The 16,257-nt window shown below is 47.4% G+C and overlaps 2 protein-coding genes across 5 annotated transcripts in view; one reads left to right on the forward strand and one right to left on the reverse strand.

The window, feature by feature from the left end:
* The window catches only part of CDC40 (cell division cycle 40), a 66,977-nt gene extending 53,403 nt beyond the window's left edge, over positions 1–13,574 (reverse strand). Inside the window, exons 1-2 of the mRNA XM_042457120.1 lie at positions 13,559–13,574; positions 12,110–12,357 (exon numbers count right to left, since the gene is read on the reverse strand). Of these exons, the coding sequence (XP_042313054.1) occupies positions 12,110–12,357; positions 13,559–13,574 (264 nt within the window). The remainder of the gene's footprint in view (positions 1–12,109; positions 12,358–13,558) is intronic.
* Positions 13,575–15,493: 1,919 nt separating this feature from the next.
* Positions 15,494–16,257, forward strand: part of WASF1 (WASP family member 1) — a 72,136-nt gene continuing 71,372 nt past the window's right edge. The window contains exon 1 of one of the 4 annotated variants that reach the window (XM_042445550.1): positions 15,494–15,621. The gene's annotated coding sequence lies outside the window, so the exon portion shown is untranslated. Of the gene's footprint in view, positions 15,622–15,760; positions 15,780–15,872; positions 16,125–16,257 lie in introns of those variants that run through there. The other 3 variants (XM_042445551.1, XM_042445552.1, XM_042445549.1) reach the window with 3 other exon arrangements.

The raw sequence follows: 16,257 nt of genomic DNA on the forward strand, positions 1-16,257 counted from the left end.
AAAGTAGTGTCAACAAGATTATTTCTGCAATGAGGATGCAGCCTATGATTTGAGGTCAAGGCTAGTAAATGAGGGTACACTGGTACCCCGGGATACGAAAGACCGGGTTACGAAATATTCGGGATACGAAATTCGCCGCTTTGGAAAAACTATGTTTCGGGTTAACGAAAGAATTTTTCGGGTTACGAAATTCTTTTCGGCGCGAAATTCAATGATAGCAAAGTGCATCTACTATGGCTTTCCAGGGATTTCCAGGGCTAACGTGTTAGGCTTTAGCTGGGGGCGAATTGTGAATTTCGTTAACAGCAGTGATTGGCTTGCGAAATCAGCCGATCAATTGCATTGGTAACGAATTGGGGGGGGGGGGTGGCTGTGCCTTGAGAAATAAAGCCGGCTTCCATTGATCTGCCCCCTTTGTCTGGCCCTTGGACTTCTGAGAGAAAGACTCATTGAGCGCTGACTCTTGTTGCGGTTCAGTCCTTTTCCTGGGTTCTGCCTTGGGACTTTTGGAATTTTTCTGGCTTCTGCATACAGTGTTTCTCGGATCGAAGACCGGCATTCAGCAATTTCCTAACGGTAGGGTTGAGGATTTTTACCTTCTTCTGGGGGTGGGGTGGGCTGAGACAAGGGTGACCATGGCTGTTTGCTGGGGGGGTGCTGGGGTTGCTGTTTATTTTTTTTTTTATTTTTTTAATTGTTTTTATTTTATTGTTATTTTTTAATTTTTTTTGTGGTTTTTCAAGTGTGGATTATGGTTTTGCTACTGGCATGTTCTGATTGGGGATGATGGCTTTGGTGTGCAGGGAGGATTTTTCTTGGGTTTTTTGGCTGTTTGGATAACATGCTCTGATTGAGGATGATGGGTCTGGAGTCCAGGGAGCCTTTTTGGTGGGGTTTCTCCTGTTTGGGGTAACATCTTTGACTTGGGCATGATGGCTTTGGGTGTGCAGGGAGGATTTTCTGTTGGGTTGTTTGGGCTGTTTTGGATAACATGCGCTTGATGTAGTGGATGATGGTCTGGAGTCCGGGATGCCTTTTTGGGGGGTTTTCCTGTTTGGGTAACATGCTTTGACTTGGGCATGATGGCTTGGGTGTGCAGGGAGGATTTTCTTGGTTTTTTGGGCTGTTGTGTGGATACATGCTCTGATTAGTGGATGATGGGTCCTGGAGTCCGGGATGCCTTTTGGGGGTTTCTTTTCTCCTGTTTGGTAACATGCTTTGACTTGGGCATGATGGCTTTGGTGTGCGGGAGGGATTTTTTTTGGGTTTTTGGGCTGTTGTGGATAACATGCTCGTGATTAGTGGATGATGGGTCTGGAGTCCGGGATGCTTTTGGGTGGTTTCTTCTCCTGTTTGGGTAACATGCTTTGACTTGGGCATGATGGCTTGGTGTGCAGGGAGGATTTCTTGGGTTTTTGGGCTGTTTGGATAACATGCTCTGATTAGTGGGATGAATGGGTCTGGAGTCCAGGGATGCCTTTTGGGGGGTTTCTCCTGTTTGGGTAAAATGCTTTGACTTGGGCATGATGGGCTTTGGTGTGGCAGGGAGGATTTTCTTGGGTTTTTGGGCTTGTTGAGATAACATGCTCTGATTAGTGATGGATGTGGTCTGGAGTCCAGGGAGGCCTTTGGGGGGTTTTCTCCTGTTTGGGTAACATGCTTTGACTTGGGCATGATGGCTGTGGTGTGCAGGGAGGATTTCGTTGGGTTTTTGGGGTGTTGGATAACATGCTCTGATTAGTGGGGATGATGGGTCTGGAGTCCAGGGATGCCTTTTGGGGGGTTTCTCCTGTTTGGGGTAACATGCTTTGAACTTGGGATGATGGCTTTGGTGTGCAGGGAGGATTTTTTCTTGGGTTTTGGGCGTTTTGGATAACATGCTCTGATTAGTGGATGATGGGTCGGATCCAGGGATGCCTTTTGGGGGTTTCTCCGGTTTGGGTAACATGCTTTGACTTGGGCATGATGGCGTTTTGGTGTGCAGGGAAGGATTTTTCTGGGTTTTTGGGCTGTTTGGATAACATGCTCTGAGTAGTGGATGATGGGTCTGGAAGTCCAGGGATGCCTTTGGGGGGGTTTTCTCTCCTGTTTGGGTAACATGCCTTGACTGGGCATGATGGCTTTGGTGGTGCAGGGAGGATTTTTCTGGGTTTTTGGGCTTGTTTGGGGATAACATGCTCTGATTAGTGGATGTGGGTTCGGGAGTCCAGGGAATGCCTTTTGGGGGGTTTCTCCTGTTTGGGTACATGCTTTGACTTGGGCATGATTGCTTTGGTGTGCAGGGAGGATTTTTCTCTTGGGTTTTTTTGGGCTGTTTGGATAACATGCTCTGATGAGTGGATGATGGTCGGGAGTCCGGGATGCCTTTTTGGGGGGTTCTCCTGTTTGGGTAACTGCTTTGGACTTGGGCATGATGGCTTTGTGTGCAGGGAGGGATTTTTCTTGGTGTTTTTGGGCTGTTTGGATAACAGCCTCTGATTAGTGGATGATGGGTCTGGAGTCCGGGTCCAGGAGTGTGACCAGGGGGTGGGGGTGGTTTCCAATTGTGGCTTTTGCTCATTGCCTGTGCCTTTTGTCCTTTTTAGGCTGAGCTATGGCTCCCAAGCCAGCGGTGAGAAGAAGAAGAGGGCTCCCTTGTCCTGGAGGACAAAAAGGACATCATTGCCAAGCACGAGAGGGGCGTGGCGCTTGGTGGAATTGCCAAGGATATGGACGCAACCCTTCCCCATTGGCACGTCCTCAAGCAAAAGGAGGCCATCAGAGCTGTCGTGGCTCCAGCGAAAGGCGTGACGACCATCGCCAGCAGAGACACACGAGGCACGAGGAGATGGAGCGCCTGCTTCTCCTCTGGATCAAGGAAAAGGAGCGAGTCGGGGACACGTTGACCACCCTCGGTCATCTGCGAGAAGGCCACCGCCATCTACTAAGACCTGGCCAGCAAGAGGCAGCGAAGGAACTTCTTCGCAGGAGGGAGCCAGCCACCCTGGACTTCAAGGCATCACTGGCTGGTTCGACAGTTCAAGAAGAGGACCGGGAATCCCACTCTGTCGTCCGCACGGCGAGGCGTCCAGCGCAGACCACCAGGCCGCCAAGCATTCGTCGTCGTCGCTTTCAAGGCCATGGTGGAGGAGGAAGGCTAGGGAACGTCCCGCAGCAAGTCTGCAACTGCGACGAGACGGGCCCTCTTCTGGAAGAAGATGCCTCGCCGAACCTACATCAGCCAGGAGGAGAGGAGACGGCCAGGCCACAAGCCAATGAAGGACCGCTTCACAACTTGCCGTTGTGTGCCAATGCCAGCGGGACTGTAGGTCAAGCCCCTGTTGGTGTACCACTCGGAGAATCCAGGGCCTTCAAGGCACACAGCACATCCAGAAGGAAGGTTACCAGTGATGTGGCGCTCCAACGGCCGCGCATGGGTGACACGCCTCCTGTTCGTCGAGTGGAAAACAGCGTCTTTGCCCGACAGTGAAGCGGTACTGGAGGAAGAGGATTTGCCCTTGAAGTGCCTCCTCCTCTTGGACATGCCTCCTGCTCACCCCGAATGGCCTGGAGAAGGACAGTCCTCGCGGATTCTCCTTCGTCAAGGTCCAGTTTCTTCTGCCGCCCAACACGACCTCCCCCCTGCAACCCATGGACCCAGCAGGTGATCGCCAACTTCAAGAAGGTCTACAACACCAAGCACCTGTTCAAGCGTTGCTTCGACGTGACCAGAGAGCACACAGCTGACCCTTCGTGAGTTTCTGGAAGCAGCATTTTGACATCGTGGTGTGCTTGAGATGGTGGACTTGGCTGGCAGGCGATCACCAGGCGCAAACCTGATTGCTGCATGGAGGAAGCTGGTGGCCTGATGCTCCTTCCTTGGAAGGTCACAGAGACGGAGGGTGTGAGACCAGGTGAAGAGGAGAGGTGCACGAAATCGTATCCATCGGCAAGGTCCCTGGGACTCGAGTGGACAATGAGGACGGTGGAGGAACTGATCGAGGAGCACAACGAGGACCTGACGACAGAGGACCTCAAGGCCTTGGCGCGATGCACACTCCGGCCGTGGACGAGGACGGCTCCATTTCGACAGGGGCCAGCAGGAGGAGCGGCCGGGGGCATCTTTGCCAACGGCAGACATAAAGCATTCTGAGGCAATTCCACAATGTGGCTTCCTTTGTGGAGCAGCACCACACCCTGAGCAGGTGCTGACGCCAGCCATTGCCCCCATTTTGATAGGTCTGCCTATCCATTTTAAGAACCCTGCTTAAGGGCCGGCAAAGGCAGACAATCCTTTGGACCAGTTTTCACTAGAGAGGAGAACCGTCATCCAAGAAGGCAAAGGTGATCCTTAAAAAAAAGGTGACCCTTAAAAAACACCAAAATTTTTTTTAATTGGTTAATTTTTTTAAATTGTTGGCATTGGCTAATTGGCTGAATTGGTTAAATTTTTTGAATTGGTTAAATTGGCTGAAGTGGAAATTGCTGAATTGGCTGAAGTTGTTTAAATTGCTTGATTGGTTTAAATGTGGGCTTTTTGGGCTGCCCCTCTCCTCCTCCTGCTCTCCTCCTCATGGCCTTTCAATCGAGATGCCAGGACCAGCAAAAGGTAAGAAAAACTTTTTTTTTTATCTTTAGAATGCGCCTGAACAAATGGGTGTTGTGCATGTTCAGATTTTGGTTTCTTTGTTGGCCTTGTGGGTATTTGAGTTCTTGTGGTGGTATGGTCATTGTTGTGATGGATTGAGAGTGGTGGGGTGTGGTTAGTGAGTTTTGCAAAGTGTGGCCTTGAGTTTGAAGTTGGACCCGATGAGTGGTGACCAGTAGGTTTTCTTTTTATAGATGTGTGTTGTTGCTTTGGTAGTGGCTGTGATGATTTGAGAGCAGCTCCTCCTCTCTTTCCCTGCCTCACTCTGATGCCAAGACCAACAACGATTTTATTTCTTTCTCCTTTAAAATGGAAATGGCCGTACCAGTGGTTTGCATGTTTTCAGATTTGGGGTTTTCTGCCTTTGGGGTTTGAGTTCTGGTTGTATGGTCAGTGTGGGTTTTTGAATTTGTAGAGTGTGGTGTGTGGGTTGTGAGGTTTTTGTCAAGTGTGGGCCTTGGTTTGAATGTGGGCCATAGAGTGTGCCACATGGGGTTTGGTTTTATTAATTTGGGGTCTTTGGTGTGGGGTGATGTTTGGAGTGGTGGTTTTGGGGTTGTGCCTTTTGCGTGTGGCCTTGATTTGTGTGGGTTTGCCATGGTGTGCCCTGGGGTTGGTTTTTATTTGGGGTGCTGTTTTGGATGGGTGTGATGTTTTGGGGTGTGGTGTGTGGGGTGTTTGCCTTTTGCGTCTGGCTGGTTGGTGATGTTGGGCCTGGTTTTGCCCTGGGGTTGTTTTTTTTATTTGGGGTTCCTTGTGATGGAGTGATAGATTAGAGTGTGGATGGTGGGGTTTGCCTTTTTGCGTCGGGGCCTAGGTTTTGTTGTTGCCATAGGAGGTGTGCCCTGGGGTTTTGTTTTTGTTAAATTGTTGGGGTGCTTTGGTGATGGGAGTGATGATTTTGAGAGTGTGGATGTGGGGTTTGCCTTTTGCAAGTCTGGCCTGGATTGTATGTGGGCCAGTAGAGTGTGCCCATGGGGTTTTGGGTTTTTATTAATTTGGGGGGATTTTGGTGATGGAGTGGATGATTTGAGAGTGTGGGATGTGGGGTTTTTGCCTTTTGCAAAGTCGGTGCCTGGATTTGTATGTGGGCTAGAGTGTGCCCATGGGTTGGGTTTTTTAAATTTTGGGGTTTCCTTGGGTGAATGGGAGGGATGATTTGGGGAAAGAGTGTGAGATGTGGGGTTTGCCTTTTGTGCAAGTCTGGCCTGGATTTGATGTGGGGCCATAGAGTGTGGCCCATGGGGTTTGGTTGGGTTTTAATTTGGGGTGCGTTTGTGAGGGGAGTGATGATGGTTGAGAGTGTGGGAGTGTGGGGTTTGCCTTTTGCAAAATCTGGCCTGGATTGGTGATGTGGGCAATAGAGTTTTGCCCTATGGGGTTTGGTTTTTTTGTAATTTGGGGTGCGTTGGTGATGGGAGTGATGAGTGTGAGAGTGTGGGTGTGGGGTTTGCCTTTTGCAAGTCTGGCCTGTGATTTTGATGTGGGCCATAGAAGTGGGGTGCCAGTGGGGTTGGTTTTTTAATTTGGGGTGCTTTGGTGATGGGAGTGATGATGTTGAGAGGGTTGTGGATTGGGTTTGCTGTTTGCAATCTGCTGGATTGTGATGTGGGCATAAGTTGTGCCTGGGGTTTGGTTGTTTTAATTTTGGGGTCTTTGGTGAGGTGGGAGTTGATGATTTGGATGGTGTGGAATGTGGGGTTTTTGGCCTTTTGCAAGTCTGGCCGTGGAGTTGATGTGGGCCATAGGTGTCCAATGGGGTTGGTTTTTTAAATTTGGGGGTGCTGTTGGTGAGTGGGAGTGATGATTTGATTGTGGCAATAGAGTGTGGTTGGTCATGGGTGTGATGATTTGAGAGCTCATCCTCCTGCCTGACTCTGGATGCAGGACAGATGCAAGACCAGCAAAGGTAAGAAAAAAACTTTTTTTTCTGTATCCTGTTAGAAACTTTAGAATGACCTGCCATTCATTGTTAAGCTAATTAGTGCCTGAGGCAACTGTTTGTATTCATTGTATTGTAGGGTACTTAGCTGTAAAGGGCCTCTAGTGTGTGCCTTTTGTTTTTGACTTGCAGGTTTCAGTCTGAGGTCTTGGAAGACGCATTAGTTTATTTTTCAATTGGGGAAAAAGCGCTTCGGGTTCGAAATTTTTCGGCTTTAGAAAGAAATAGCGGAACGAATGTAATTTCGTAACCACGGGGTACAGTGTAATACTGTATTGTATGTTCTTCTGTAGAGCTTATCTCTGTGTTTTCATGCACATTTTGCTAACAGAATGAAAACTATAATTAGCAGCAAAATAGCAAACTTTGATTTGGGCTAATGATCACAGAGTTGCCAGCAAATATAACACTTAACCATCTACAGACATAATTTTATGCACTTCTACTCAGAGCTAATCTCATAAGAGTTCAGTGCAATTTGCAAGCTAGAACTGATTTATTTTATACCTCTTTTCATTAACCATATCATGGCTGTAATCAATCTTAAAATAAGACGATTTTTCTCCTCTATATTACTATGATGAAATACACAATAAAGGTTAAGACAACTTGTGTCACTTATTACACTTTGCAACCTACGAACTGGGTCACTGCCCATAATCAATCTCTATTACACTGACTAATGCTCCTGGCTGGCCAATTTAAAAACTGAGGCCTGGCTCATTTCCAAACTCACACAAAATTACATGTTCTCAACAGAAACACTACTAAAACAGAGCAATTACCCACAAATACAAAGGCCTGAATTCTACTGGTTTGTGGCTGCCAGAGTGAAACTGGAGAAGGACCCTGTACTTATACACTATAGGTACCATCTATTGTTGTAGTCAACTGCCGGAGACACCTCCAACCCTCTCCCTCCCCCCCAACTGCTTTTGCTCAGGTCATGCAAGTTGTGTCCTTACCTCTTGATTGAGTCTATCCATCTGGTCTGTGGTCATCCTCTCTTTCTACTTTCCTCCACTTTCCTAGCATTATTGTCTTTTCCAATGAGTCATTTCTTATCATGATGTGGCCAAAATACAATAGAATCATAGAGTTGGCAGAGACCACAAGGGCCATCCAGTCCCAACCCCTGCCATGCAGGAAATCTAATCAAAGCATCCCCAACAGATGGCCATCGCCTCCAGGAGGGAGACTCCACCACACTACGAGGGAGTGTGTTCACTGTTTGAAACAGCACTTACTGCAGAAGGTTCATCCTATGTTGAGGTAGAAGCTCTTCTTGTAGCGTGCATCCATGGCTCTGGGTCCTAGTCTCTGGAGCAGCAAGAAAAACAAGCTTGCTCCCTCCTCAATATGACATCCTTCAAATATAAACAGGGCTATCATATCACCTCTAACCTCCTTCGCTAGGCTAAACATATCCCAGCTACCTAAATCTTTCCCATAGGACATGGTTCCAGACCCTTCAACGTTCTGGTCCGCCCCCTTTGGACATGCTCCAATTTCTCAACATCTCCTTTTAAATTGTGGTGCCCAGAATAGACACAATATTCCAGGTGGGACCTGCAGAGCAGAACACATTGGCACTTATGTAATTCTCTGGATCTAGACACATACTTTTATTGATGCAGCCTAAAATTGCATTGGCTTTTTTAGCTGCCGCATCACACTTTTGACTCATGTCAACTGTTGGTCTACTTGGACTCCAGATCCCTTTCACATGTAGTCTTGTTCGCCAGGTGTCCCCCATCCTATATATATGCATTTCATTTTTCTGCCCTAAGTGCAGTATCTTCACATTCTCTGTGTGTGAATTTCATTTTGTTAGCTGTGGCCCCACTTTTCTATCTATTCAGGTCATTTTTGATTTTGATCCTGTCCCCTGGGTATAGCTTTCCTCCAATTTGGTGTCTTCCAAATCTGATGAGTATGCCCCCGTTTCTGTCATCCAAGTCATTGATAAAGAGTGTTGAATAGCACTGGCCAGGACAGAGCCCTGGGGGACCCCACTGGTCACTTCCTCCAGGATGAAAGGAGCCATTGTGGAGCACCCTTTGGGTTCAGCCGGTCAACCATACAAATCCTGTACAGCTGCCTGTCAGCCCAATTTTACAAGCTTGTTTGCAGAATGTCAATGGGGAACTGTCCAAGGCCTAAATAAGATATTCTCCTAACCACCCTCCTAACCAAAGAATGACTTGGTTAATGGGGTGCAGTGGGGATCTTAGGTGGAAATGAGCAGTTCTCCTGGGTTTGTTATCAGTGGAAAGGGAAACCAGGCATAGTCAGACATGCATTTCTAGACTTTAGGAAGCTGATTTTAGTGAAACTTAGAGAAATACTGGGGTACTGTATCCCATGGTCAGAAATCTACAAGAGAATGGAGTTCAGGAGGGATGGGAGTTTCTCAAAAGGGAGATACTGAAGACACAATTTCAAACATTCCAGTGAGAAAGAAAATGGGAGGTGTCTCAAGAAACAGGATGGATAATAAAAAAAAGGAAAGCGATGTTCAGAGGCTAATGGGATAAAATTAGGTGGTACTATAGCATAACTCAAGGGAAAAAGGCCATAGGAAAGCAAATCACAAAAAGGATTCGAAACTAATAGCAAAAGCACTACAGGGGTAAGGACAACAAACAGCAACAGCCAGAATGAACATCGGGCTACTAAGAGGATAAAGACAACAAAAAAGGCTTTGGATATGGTCCATCGAGGCGCAAAAAAGAAAAGGAACATGATGAAGGTCGCACATGCGGGTGCAGACAAGAGTGGCTATAAATGCTAACAGAGGACGAGAAAGGGAGAGTAACTCACAGGGATGCTCAGTCGATTCTCGAAAAGGGTCTCAACGACTTCGTCAGTATTGGAAGCATAAGGGCAATTAGGAGAAATAAGGGGGAATTTCGCAAGACAGCCAGAAATAAGTCAGAATAGTAGTGTGGGTTAAAGAAAAAGTATGTGCTGTGTCACCACGACCAACTACAGAGTGTGAACCACGTCGACAGGACACCGGAGGAAGGAATTGAAGAGATGCTGTAAAGGTATTCAGGCAAAGAGAAGGAAAACATTCCTTCACCACTGCAAATGGCCTTAAGCTCCGGCTGGAAAGAAAAAAACAAAGCAAGAGCACTTCAACCTTCACTTTACACGAGGCTTTATAAATAATTCTTTGGCCCGTTGCCGCGAGGGAACCGCAGCTTCATACGAGGGCTCCCTCGTGAGCAAAAAAAGCTGCTGAAAGCATCTTCTTTTGTGCCCACGGAAGTGACGCAGCAAAGGCGCCAATGGTGCACTCGTGGCGTACATTTCTGCAACACTGACATGGCGTGCTAGGCACCGGGACGTCAATATGGCGGCACCCGTGTAGAATGGGGTGCTGCATTTTCTAAGCGCTGGAGCGCGTACGTAAGTTGGGACATCCGGAAAGGACACCCCTTTCTAAGCCTAGTACATGCGGCACGTACTTTCTGCCAGTAGCGACGGGCCTGTGATAAAAAATGACTTTGCCAACCAAACAACCATACAACAAAACAGTGGGCAGTTCTCTAACACCAGCTGTCATAACTGACACACACACATCTCCTCTCTCAGAAGGACTGACGCATCAGAATTAAACATAATACAAGTGTATAACGTGTCAATTGGACCTAATAGGTTCTGCTACCAGTCTCTATCTTGTGACATACAAAAAATGCCATTTCCTAACACGAAGAGAGTACAGGATATCTGTATCTCTAACGAATATAGTCTCCCGGAAAGAAATGAATACATCCAAGATTATTAAAAAACTGGCTAATGTAATATTGGAGCCATTGGCAATAATCTTTGAGAAGTCTGGAGAACAGGAGAAGTCCCACAGACTGGATGAGGGCAAACATTGTCCCATCTTCAAAAAGGAAAAAGCCCAACATTGATCGTCAGTTCGTCTGACATCAGTACTAGGAAAGATTTCTGGAGCAGATCATTAAACAGAGATCGTGTGACAGGTCAAAAGTGCAATGCCATACATCAAAAAAGTCAACATGGGTTTCGGAAACAAGTCATGCCAGAAAGACGAAAATCTGATCTTTCTTGATAAAATTACCACTTGGTAGATGAAGTGAAGTGGCTGTGGATATCCAGCCGATCATTATGAGTCATAGCTACATGATAGCGGTGCGTTGATGAGCATAACTCAAAATTGGCAGACGGGTACAATTTCCATTTGCATGAATGGGGCGTGCTTCCGTGGATGTGGCCGTGCCTGTGCACTCTGCAGCACGAGCCCATTCATTTGAATGGGACTTTATCATCTACATTTTTTCTCTGTCCAGTGGGGGGTGGCGGTGGTGGTCTGAACGGATCCTCTGCAAGAGAGGACTGTAGTTATATCTTAGGGAGTCTTGGAGATGTCTCATCCAGAGGATCGCCAAGATCACGAGATCAACTAAGGTGGTTAATAAAATAATATATCATTTCCAAATGTAGCTAATTATACTGTTTCCAAATGTGATTTGACTTAGGTTTTCTTAGAAAGATATTTTTCGAGGGGGTTTGTCCATGGCCTTCCTTGAGGAGGCTGGAGAGAGTGTGGGTTGGCCCAAGGTTCATTCCGTGGTTTCAACGAGGGCGCAGAGATGGAGGATGACCTGATCTATAGAGTCAAAGTCCGAGAATCAAACTACTTGGCCACAGTGGAGAGACAGGTCTAATAAGCCATAAAGCTACAAATTGCGAACTGCATTGCGTGGGGGCCCATGGACAGCTAGTAAGAGTTCAATTGCATTAATGTGTACAGTGTTGGCATGGGTGATATCCCACAAATGCGTGCAAGCATTATATACAGGCTCGTGATCACACGACACCAGGACCAGGACTAGGCCGTATGCGTATGCAGGGTGACGCAAGCACTCCTTTTTCAGGACATGGTCACCTTTCACCTCTTTCTGGGAGAATCACCAAAAGGTCCTCTATATTGAGCGAACTATAACAGTGTTTTTAGCTTTTATGTTGGTAAGCAGCCTCTTTCCCTTTAAACGCTCTGCATCAATGGCTCCCAAACTTTGTCCTGGCGCAGGATGAGCAGCTATGCTCCTTTTCGAGGCATGTCCTCCATTTAACCTATCTCTCAGGAGGAATTGGACAATACACCTCATTTGGAGCATGACTAAGGAACACAAATTCATGCTTCTAGGAGTGTTTTTAGCTTGTATTTGCTCATGCCTCCATTCTCTCGAACGACCCTCCCTTTGGAGCAGATCCAGGAGCCTTGAAGTGACATTTCGAGGTGTTGTTAGCTGTTACTGTCTTGAACGCCCTCCATCGAGGAGCCTCCTCCTCCCTCTTTAAGGCTTACGAGGGCTCTGGTCGCCCTGGGCTGCAACCGTTTATAGGGAATCGGGCTCCCAGAATCCCCGCCTGTGGACCAAACTGGCGGGGGCTTGTGGGAACTGAAGCCCCGAACCTGTGTGAGGAGCGACGTTTTGGGCGCCACTCCCCTCCCTCCCTCCCCCCCACTTGGCCAGGTCCCCAATCTCATGCCCGCTGCCTACCTTCACAGCCACGGCGGGGCTGAGTCCACGAGGGGCAGCAGCAGCAGCGCCTGGGAGGGCGGAGAGGCCGGGTGGAGCTCGGCATCGTCGCCGCCGCCGCCGCCGCCACGGTCCCTCACGGGGCGGCTGGGCCCTCCTCCTTCGCCTCGGAGCCCGAGTCCAGTCGGAGCCGCCGTAGGAGGCCAGCGCAGCGATGGCTGCGACATCTTGTCGGGACCGGAGCGGGCGGCCACTTCCGGCGAACGATTCTGAAGGGAGAAGGGAAGGGGAGTTTATGGAGACTGCCAGGACCTGCTTCCGGCCTCCTGGCCCCCCCCCTTGCCAGCGGCGGTACGCAGTGGGCGTGGCCAGGAGGGCCGGAAAGCAGGTCCTGGCAGCTCCATAAACTCCCATTCCCTTCTCCCTTCAGAAGCGACGTTGTCGAGGCCTTGCCACAGACAACTCCCAGCATGCACTTGGCCAAGCTGCTGCTGCCTGTCTGTCTGTCTGTCGTTGTATGCTTTCAACTGTGTGTCGCCGATTTATAGCGACCCAGAGGTGAAACTCTATCACACTCGTCCCTCCATATCCTCCAGGGTCAGGGGCACAGGACCCCCGAGAATATGGAACAGCCGCAAATAACAAAAACACCATGCTTTTGCCTGAGAGGACGCCTCTCTAGGAATCTCTAGGTCCTCCAGTGCAACTCTGTAGCCAACATCTGCCAGACACTGACCACAGAATTACGCTGGAGGAGCTACAGATGCCCAGTGGAGTGTCCTCTCTAGGAATGTCTAGGTCCTTCAGTGTGATGGTTGGTTAAAGTTGACCATAGAGTTGCACTGGAGGACCTAGATATTCCTAGAGAGGACATGTTAATAAAATCTGTGAATAATCAAATCCACAAATATGGAGGGATGAGTGTATGCTACTTAACTACATACATACAGTACATACATGAACCTATCTATACCTATACCCTGCATACCCCCACACCCAACCTCCCATAGTATACAAACCTCATAACCCCAATACATACCCACATCCTTAACTGCTCTCTACACCTCCTTCTTCTTCCTAGTCTTCACTTTCCTTTTAGTGAGCTAACTTTCTATAGCCGCCTACTATATCCTTATTTCAATTTTATTTATTTCCCCCCTTTTTCTTTTTCATTTATTTCAAATTTTCCCATTTTTCATCTTTTACTACTTTATTATTTTTTAGTATCCTGTACTAATAGCATTTAATGTTCTACATAATAATAATAATAATAATAATAATACAATTCAGTTTTCCCCCCCCAAAAAATGTTCCAATTAAATCCCAATCTCCTTCTATCATCGTGTCTTTTCCCGCTTTCAGTCTTCTTGAGAGTCTGTCCATACCCTGTAAATCTAGTAGTTTTCTTATCCAATCCTCCACCATTGGCATCTCTTTATTCTTCCACATCTGGCCATACACTAGTCTCACTGCCATCTGTCGACATATGGGGACCCCATAAATTTCATAGGGTTTTCTTAAGCTGCAAATACTGAAAAGATGGTTTTTGCAGTTCCTTCCTCCAAAACATAGCCTACAGCACCTGGTATTGGTTGGTGGTCTCCCATTCAAGTACTAACCAGGTTTGACCCTACTTAGCAGCCAGGATCAGATGCATTGCGGTGACTTTAGAGTATTTAGGCTTTGTAGCTGCTGGAAGGTGGGAACCCAAATTATTATGTGCTTAATGTTAATATGATAAACGATAAATAAAATGATGTAGTTTCCAGTAGCCTTATGCTGCAATCGTAAGCACTTCTGAGTTGGGAGTACCTTCTATTGAGATCAGTGGGATTTACTTCTGAGTAAAAATGTCCAGATTGCACTGTCAAGAATCTGTCAAAATCCCTATAGTCACCTGGCAGTAAGTCTCATTGAATTCAGTGGGACTTACTAACAGCTTATGTACAGGCAATGGCAAAAGCCCACTGAAGAAACTTGCCAAGAAACCCCCCGTGATAGGGTTGCCATAGGATCACCATATGGAAATGACATGAAGGCAAACAAGACACACACACATAAAGCATGGCATCCAGCAGAACGCCTGCATGTGCATGTAGGGTTTTCTGGGCAAGTTTCTTCAGAGGACGTTTGCCTTTGCCATTGCTCTCTTATGAGGCTGAGAGCATGTGCCTTGCCCAGGGTCACCCAGTGGGTTTCCATGGCTGAGCTGAGATCTAAACCCTGCTCCCCAGAGCCATAACCCAACACTCAACCACTGCACCACCTTGGCTATGTGTATATATTTATAAAATGTATCCTATATTTGTGTATGTTAATAGATTTTTTTATGTGTATTTAAATTATTTTGTATGTTTCAATAATGTACCCCCCACAAGCCTTGGGGAGAGTTGGGTAAGAAATACACATATGTAGTTGGTGATGTTGGGTGCCCATATAAATACACATACATACACACAAATATATAAATATATAACTATTATTACTGGAGGGCACCTAATACTGTACCAACTGCATATATATTTCTTTTATATATGTGTATGTCTGCATGTATGTACCTATAATTACTATTATCATTACTGGTGGGCACTATGTGTGTGTGTGTGTGTGTGTATATATATATATATATATATATATATATATATATATATATATGATTACTATTATTATTATAATTATTGGTGGGCACCCAACACTAACTGCATATAGTATTTCTCTGAAGTGTGTGTGTGTATTTTACTATTACTATTATTAGTGGGCACTCAATACCAGCTGCATATACCTATATGTGTGTGTGTGTGTGTATATATATATATATATACAGTATATGTATACATCGTTTATATATAGATATACAGGTATATATGTGTGTGTATGTGTGTCTATATATATATACTGTAATTACTATTATTATTATTAGTGGGCACTCAACACCAACTGCATATACCTGTGTGTGTGTGTGTTATATATATATTTCTTTTATATATAAATATGTGTGTATGTGTATATAATTGCTATTATTATTATTATTATTATTATTGGTGGTCACCCAACACTAACTGCATACACACACATATATAGTTCTTTTATAGATAGATATATGTGTGTATGCGTGTGTATACCTGATACATATTATATATATATAAATAATTACTGTGATCATTATTATTGATGAGCACCCAACACCAACTGCATATGTGTGTGTGTGTATGTGTATACATACACATATGTGTGTGCGTATTGTGGAGGTTATAGCTCTTAGGATGACTGGGGGTGGGCGGCACCCAGCTCCACCAACCGTCCCTCCTCCTCCTCCTCCTCCTCGCGCTCTGCCTGTCAGTCATCTCCTAAGCCCCGCCCCCTCGCCTTCCCATTGGCTGAGAGGGGAAGCCGGCTTCGAGACGACGAGAGAACGCCGCAATAACCCGCATGCCCCCTTCCATCCATCCATCCATCCATCCATCCCTCGCCGCCGCCGCCGCCAGCGAGAGAGAGGAGGAGAAGAGCAGCCTGAACCACCCGACGTCATCCGTGTGTGTGTGGTCTCTTTCATCTCTAGTCATTCTATAATTCTAATAAGACTAGGCTGAGGCGGTGGTGGTCGCGAGGCCACGCCTTCGTAGCCCCCCCTCCTCCTCCTCCTCCACGCGCACAGAGCAGCTCGGGGGCGCGCGCGGCGCTTGTCTCTATTGTGAGTACTAGGCTGTTGTGAGAGGAGGAGGAGGAGGAGGATGAGGGGGGCGGGTGGGAGGGGGGAAGGTCCGCGCGCTTCCTAGCCCCGCCCCTTCCCCTTCCATTCTCTCCATTCTCCTTTCCATCTCCATCCCTCGAGCGAGGGAGGGAGCGCGCCCCCGTTCCCCCCCCTCTCTCTCTCCCCCCCGCCCCCTCCATCGCCAGTCTCCGCGTGCAGCGCTCGAACTTCAGGCGCATAGAAGGGGGAGGGGCCTCGGCGTCGTCGTCGTCGTCGTGGTGAAAAGATGTGAGAAAGGAAGGAGCCGGGAGAGGAGCAGGGAAGGCGCCGGATAACAGGCAGACGGTGAGTTGGCCCCTGATAACTTCCTATGCACCGCAGCGCCTGCCTCCACCATCTTCCCTTCCTCGAAGGGAGGCGACGAAAAAAGGAAGGAAGAACCAGCCGTTTAGGCTGCATCCATCCGCACTGCAGGGAT

The sequence above is a fragment of the Sceloporus undulatus genome, chromosome 1 (assembly GCF_019175285.1).
Source record: "Sceloporus undulatus isolate JIND9_A2432 ecotype Alabama chromosome 1, SceUnd_v1.1, whole genome shotgun sequence".
Taxonomy (NCBI): domain Eukaryota; kingdom Metazoa; phylum Chordata; class Lepidosauria; order Squamata; family Phrynosomatidae; genus Sceloporus; species Sceloporus undulatus.